At 51.4% G+C, this 6,502-nt stretch overlaps 1 protein-coding gene across 1 annotated transcript; it reads right to left on the reverse strand.

Annotated features, from left to right (window-relative positions):
- Window positions 1-1,119: 1,119 nt before the first annotated feature.
- LOC310640098 (NADH dehydrogenase [ubiquinone] 1 subunit C2-like) lies at window positions 1,120-6,317 on the reverse strand. The gene is made up of 3 exons (XM_083362209.1): window positions 6,097-6,317; window positions 3,870-4,013; window positions 1,120-1,582 (listed from the first exon to the last, which is right to left on the reverse strand). The coding sequence occupies exons 1-3, from the start codon at window positions 6,242-6,244 to the stop codon at window positions 1,533-1,535; spliced, it is 342 nt and encodes a 113-aa protein (XP_083218335.1). The 5' UTR covers window positions 6,245-6,317; the 3' UTR covers window positions 1,120-1,532.
- Between the last annotated feature and the right edge of the window lie 185 nt (window positions 6,318-6,502).

A 6,502-nucleotide genomic window follows, 5' to 3' on the forward strand; every position in this document is an offset into this window, starting at 1 on the left:
AGTTCACCCCTTCTGGAGACGCAGAGCCAGACGCGAACCATAATTATTTCCCAAGATTGAAAGAAAAACAACAAAAAAAGACCGTTCTGCTTTTAGACCTGGCACTTTGCCCTGTTGTGGTTGAAGGGCTGCACACAGCCGAAGGATCCCCGCTGGCATCTCTCTCTCTCCAGACAAAGGCTTATAGCCCAGTTTCTAAAAATAGAGGATCCTACTCCGTCCTGGAGCTGTTCCAATCTATGTCCCATTTTTAAGACAGTCCCACCCTTGACCATAAAGCGGAAGCCGGTCAGAAGTCACCGGCCCGTTGCTTCCAGCATCCCCATTTCCTAACCCTGACCTCGCCTCCATATTGGCGGGGCTGGGAGCTTCACGATGCACGGAGAAAGAGGGCAGCGCTTCTGGGTAGCCCACCTCCCTCCCCAGTAACCTTGGACCCCCGTAACCGCCTCCAACCGCTTGAGGGGTTGAGGGTAGACAGGGAGACTTGCAATAGGCAGCCCAGACGCCACGGCTTCACCCCGAGAAGCCTCTGCAAGTCCCTGAGGAGAGGGAGGTTCACAGGCCCACGCTGTTGGTGGAAACCATTCAGGGGGAAATGGAGAAAAACACCGCAATGACATGACGGTAAATTGCAGTTGTTTTATGGCCCTCTTAGGAGACAAACCGTGTAGGTACATCGAAGGAAAGGCTTGGAGGAAGATGCAAGACGCTTCATCGGCAGATTAGAACCACCGAATGACCAGGCCTTTTTCAGGAGCTCAGCCGTTCCGGAGGTTTTCCACACCACGACCTTGTGAGCTGAACTAGGCGGGGGAAGGCCCAAGTTACTCAATGAGGGAGGATTTGAACCCAGGTCTTCCTTCTCCTACTCCAAGCCCTTGACCGGAAGACCTTCCTGGAAAGGGAAGATGGCGTGAAGAGGAGAGGGAGAAACCGGTTTGAAACAGAACAGCAGAGCTGGCAGGGACCTCGGAGGTCATTTAGTCCAACCCCTGCTCAGGCAGGAAACCCGATACCGTTTCAGACAAAGGGCTGTCCAGGGTCTTCTTAGAAACCTGCAGTGTTGGGCTTCACACAAGAGGACCCTGAAAGTCAGGGAGAGGGAGGTTCAGGTTTCACGCTGTTGGTTGAAACAACTTACGTTGGCAGACCGGATACCGTTGGATCCTTAAACAGGGGAAAGACTACAGGACCCCTTTTGGGGTGCCAGGCTACCAAAATGGCACCCCTTTGTTCTACAAACTCCTTCCAGTCCTTTGCGCCGCAGGAGCTGTTATTCAGCAGTTAGTCTCTCCTCGTTATCGGTGACCACAGGTTCAAACTTTCTGCAGGGGTAAATTTATACTAAATCTCCCCCATTTTGAGGCGTACATCACGAACACAAAAGGCAGGCTGGACCTTCATTTAGCTTTTATTAGAAAGGATACAATCCACGTTTATCAACAGGCGATTTGACCCGGAGGGCATCCACACGCAAGAGGAGGGAGTAGAGAAACCACCCGGAAGACGGCGGGATCTGCTGGCAGCCTTCAGCGAGTTGGGACAAAATCTTCCAGAATGTCTCCAATTTTCCTAGGCTCTAGCAAAATAGGGAACGATCCCTGCTGACGAAGCTTATTCTTAAACCAAAGACACGGAAAAGCACTGCCTGTATTTTTTCTGGGTATGTTTACCTTAAACCTCAGGCATCAATCTTGTTTACCCTTCGTTAAAGAGAATTTAAGCAAGCAAGAGTTTCTGTTAAGAAGCTCTAAAGTCAATTCTAAGGAAAATGTTGATTCATTCTGGAAAAGCCCGATTAGTCCTGTAGGTTTGTCCCCTGTTCAGAGGAGGTGACCAGAATTGCCCATCAAGGGGTCTAGTCTGCTGAATCAACGGTTCAGGCAGCGGACTAGAACCCAGGAGGTGGCGAGTTCTAGTCCTGCCTCAGACATGAAAGCCAATTCAGTGACCTTGGGCCAGTCCCTCCCTCTTGGCCCTAGGAAGAAGGGCAAACCGCTTCCAAAAATGTTGCCAAGAAAATATGCGTGAACGTGTTTAAACAGTTGCCAAGAATCAAGACTCAAACAACGTAAACTTCCCTCCCCCAAAATTCCCAGATTTTGATACCCGAAAATCTGTCCAGTCTCTTCTGTCCTGGAGGAAACTGATTATCTGGACCCGTACCAATTGGGTTTCAGGCCCGGGTACAGCACGGAGACGGCATTGGTCGCTCTGGTGAATGATCTCTGCCGGGCTCGGGACAGGGGTTGTTCCTCTGTCCTAGTCCTTTTAGATCTCTCAGCGGCTTTCGATACCATTGACCATGGTATCCTACTGCGGCGTCTCAGGGGGTTGGGAGTGGGAGGCACGGTTTTGCAGTGGTTCTCCTCCTATCTCCTGGGCCGCTCGCAGTCGGTGTTGACGGGAGGGCAGAGGTCCGCCCCGAGGCCTCTTGTTTGTGGAGTTCCTCAGGGGTCGGTTCTCTTTCCCCTCCTGTTCAACATCTATATGAAGCCGCTGGGTGAGATCATTCGTGGTTTCGGGGTGGGGTATCATCAGTACGCCGATGATACCCAACTTTTTTTCTCCACCCCGAACCAACCCAGCGATGCCCTCGCCGTGATGTCCCGTTGCCTGGAGGTGGTCCAGGTCTGGATGGGGAGAAACAGGCTTCGTCTCAATCCCGCCAAGACTGAGTGGCTGTGCATACTGGCACCTCGGACTAACCAGTTCATTCCACCTTTAGTGATGGGGGGTGAGGTGTTACCCCCCCGTCGATAGGGCTCACAACTTGGGCGTTGTCCTGGATTCGCGGCTCAGTTTTGAAGACCATATAGGAGCCGTGACCAGGGGGGCCTTTGCCCAGGTTCGCCTGGTGCACCAGTTGTGGCCCTGCCTGGACCGAGATGCCCTGCGCACAGTCACTCATGCGCTCGTGACCTCCCGATTGGACTACTGCAACACTCTCTACATGGGGCTTCCCTTGAGGATCACTCGGAAGCTTCAGCTGGTGCAGAATGCAGCCGCGCGGGTTGTGATGGGGGTTTCCCGATACTCCCACGTAACACCTCTGCTCCGTGAGCTGCATTGGCTTCCGGTTGCCCTCCGGGTGAGATTCAAGGTGCTGGTGATGACCTATAAAGCCCTAAATGGCTTGGGTCCGGGATATCTGAGGGGACACCTGCTGCTGGCATCAAGCTCCCTTCATCTTGTGCACTCCCACAGGGAGGGTCTTCTCAGGGTACCGCCGGTAAAAGATTGCCGGCGGATAACACCCAGGGAGAGGGCCTTCTCTGTGGGTGCGCCTGCCCTTTGGAATCAGCTGCCCGTAGAGCTCAGGACTGCCCCTGACCTTCGCTCATTCCGCCGGGACCTGAAGACTTGGCTCTTTGAGCTTTCTGGCCTGGACTGAGAGTATTAATTGGGGTTTTAATTGGATTTTAATTGGGGTTTTATGTTTATTCAAGGTCTAAATGTAATTATGTTAACCGTTCTTAATTTTTGTAATTGTTGTATTATTATTTTAAAAACCTTGTGAACCGCCCTGAGTCCTATGGGAGAAGGGCGGTATATAAGTCTAATAAAGATAAAGATAAAGATATACTCCTGACACTCAACAACTCACAACAATCCAGCTATTGCTGAACTATAATTTCCAGCGGCCTCATCAATGGCTGCCTGGCTGTGGCTGTCACACAGGGCATTTGTGACAACTCGCTTGAGGAATTATTTGGGGGCCTTTACCTCATCCATGCTGTGGGCACCTCAGGAGGAACAGCTGGGGGTCCCACCATCTGCCCTAGAAAACAGCTGCTTTTCCCCCCCTCTAATTTCCCTTTCAGCCTTTGAACGGCTCTTCCGGAAATTGTGTCCCACCAAAGTACCTTTTTCCACAAAGTCCTCAGGATGATGCTTTATGTAACTGAAAAGCTCTCTGTCCCTCTCAGCGTAGTAGTAATTGGAGAATCTCTTGATGTAGTAGCCGAAACAAAAGCCCAGAGTGGCCATCAGGACTTGACGATGGACGCCTGGAAAAGATCAAGAGAGCAAAGGGACAGGTTCAACAAGCTGTCCCAAAATTCCCAAATGGCGCTTGAAACGGTAAAGAGCAGGGGTCCCTAACCTCCGGTCCATGGATTGGTACCGGGCCGCAGCATGCCAGCAACCGGTCCGCACAAACAAGCAAAGGCCCATCTGTGGGATGCAGGCAGCACACAAAATCACACACTCGCCGGTCCGCGGAAAAACCTCTCTCCACGGAACCGGTCCCTGGTGCCCATAAGGTAGGGGACGTCTGGTATAGAGCAGGTGGCTGTCACTAGGATGATGCCTACAAAGGCATGAAGAAGACAAGCTGAACTCGGTCTGGACTGAAGTAACTATATCTGCTGTGTTCCTCAATTTCCTCCTTCTTTCCCTCCTCTTCCTCATTGCATATTGGATTAACAGTAACAATAATGATAGAGTTGGAAGGGACCGTGGAGGTCTTCTAGTCCAACCCCCTGCTTAGGCAGGAAACCCTATCATTTCAGAAAAATGGTTGTCCAATCTCTTCTTAAAATTTTCCAGTGATGAAGAACTTCTGGAGGCATCTATATCCTACTATACCATTTTAGACACTGATCAATTGTTCTAACTGCCAGGAAATTTCTTCTTGGTTCTCTCTTTGATTAGTTTCCATCCATTCTTGTCTTGTCTTCAGGTGCTTTGGAGAATAGGTTGACTCCTTCTTCTTTGTGGATATTGGAAGATTGCTATCCTGTCCCCCCTTGTCCTTCTCTTCATTAAACGAGACATACCGGATTCCAGCAACCGTTCCTTATATGTTTTAAGCCTCCAGTCCTCTGAACATCTTTGTTGCTCTTCTCTGTACTCTTTCTAGAGTCTCAACATCTTTTTACATCGTGACGACCAAAACTGGACGCTACATTCCAAGTGTGGCCTTACCAAGGCCTTGTAAAGTGGTATTAACATTTCACGTGATCTTGATTCTATCCCTCTTATCCCTTTTTCCAGCTCTGTCCTAGCAGACCATCGCTTCCACACGAATTTTCCCACATTAAGGCTGCTAGTATTCAGTTCCCACACCTGACACTCTTTACAAGCAATCATCATTTTAAAAAGAGAACAACGGTGAAGCCTTCGGTTCTCTCTGAGCTTGGATGTTTCTTTGCAGATATTCATTACCCAACGGATCGTATGATTTTATGAGTGGCTGCCTTCTATATCAGGGGTCCCCAAACGTGACCACTTTATGACTTGTGGACTTCAGCTCCCAGAATTCTTCCGGTCTTTTAATTTCTATTTTTTTTATTATTGTCTCTTTTGAATGGTGGGTAAATATAGTTTGTCGCTACCTGATGGCTGATTTACCCGAAGGTCAGTCTTCCATGAGTTCCCTTGCATTTTAATAACATTTTTTTTCTCCCATTTTTTTTGGTATGGTATTAATCCCTGTTTATCTGACTGTGGGCTGCAAGAGAAGAATTCTTCCGGTCTTTTCATTTCTATTTTTTTTATTATTGTCTCTTTTGAATGGTGGGTTTGTCACTACCTGACCGCTGATTTACCCGAAGGTCAGTCTTCCACGAGTTCCCTTGCATTTTAATAACATTTAGTTATGTTTGTGTATTAAAACTGTATTTAGTAATAGTAAAAACAGCAACTGATTATTCTCGGGCTTGGGCTAAGAGACTAACAGAGGTCGTTTGGTGTGACCTTGGCCAGCTCCTCTCTCTCAAGACTGTCCCACCTCGCAGGGTTGTTGTGCATGTGGTGGTGGGGGAGGTATGAAGGCGTTAATGGCCCCTTGACCCCCAAAGAGGGAGGCAGGATAAATGAATCAGGAAGGGCCCCCTCGGGAGCAGAGTCCCACCCGGAGGTCAGACCGGGATCCCCCACACCTGACTCCGGGTGGGGCTTCTCTTGGCTCCACCTGGGCTGTGGATTATGGGCCTGCGGCTCTTCCCTTCCGGCTCCCCGCCTCCTCGAGCTCTGCGTGCCGGTGAGCAGGGACGGGGACCGCGTCCGCGGAAGGGCCGGCCGGGTCCTCGATGGGCAGCCCGAAGGGCGGAGGGACGGGGGGCCACGCGGAAGGCCCCGGCGACTGACCGGAGCGCAGGGCGGGCCTGCGGTTGACGCCGTTGTGCAGCAAGGCGCTGATCCAGAAGACGCCCGCCATCCACACGGAGGGGAAGTTGAAGAGCGGCGGCGGCGGCAGCGAGAGCGCCTCGTTGGGGACGGAGAAGCGGAGCTGCATGGCGGCGGCTGGCGCGGCGGAGGGTCCGTCCCGCAACGCCTTCCCCGCCGCCCGCGCGGCCCGCCCGGGAAGGTTCCGCCCCCTCCCCGGAGAAAGGGGCGGGGCTGCGCAAGGCCGGCCCCTCCCCGCCGCCTCCGAGCCCGGATTGGCCGGGGGGCGTGGCCGCTCTCCGCCAGGGAGGGAGGAAGGAAACAGCAGGACGGAGCTTGCATTGAATATTTATTTATTTATTTATTTATTTATTTATTTATTTATTTA

Source organism: Vipera ursinii (assembly GCF_947247035.1).
Source record: "Vipera ursinii genome assembly, chromosome: 4".
Classification (NCBI taxonomy): domain Eukaryota; kingdom Metazoa; phylum Chordata; class Lepidosauria; order Squamata; family Viperidae; genus Vipera; species Vipera ursinii.

Bases quoted from the DNA above. Each gene is read 5' to 3' on its own strand.
- LOC310640098 (XM_083362209.1), bottom strand. From the start codon at position 6,244: ATGCAGCTCCGCTTCTCCGTCCCCAACGAGGCGCTCTCGCTGCCGCCG. The intron at 4,014-6,096 runs GTCAGTCGCCGG...GATCTTTTCCAG, and splicing joins CAGGCCCGCCCTGCGCTCCG to GCGTCCATCGTCAAGTCCTG. The intron at 1,583-3,869 runs GTACTTTGGTGG...CTATTTTGCTAG, and splicing joins TGAGGACTTTGTGGAAAAAG to AGCCTAGGAAAATTGGAGAC.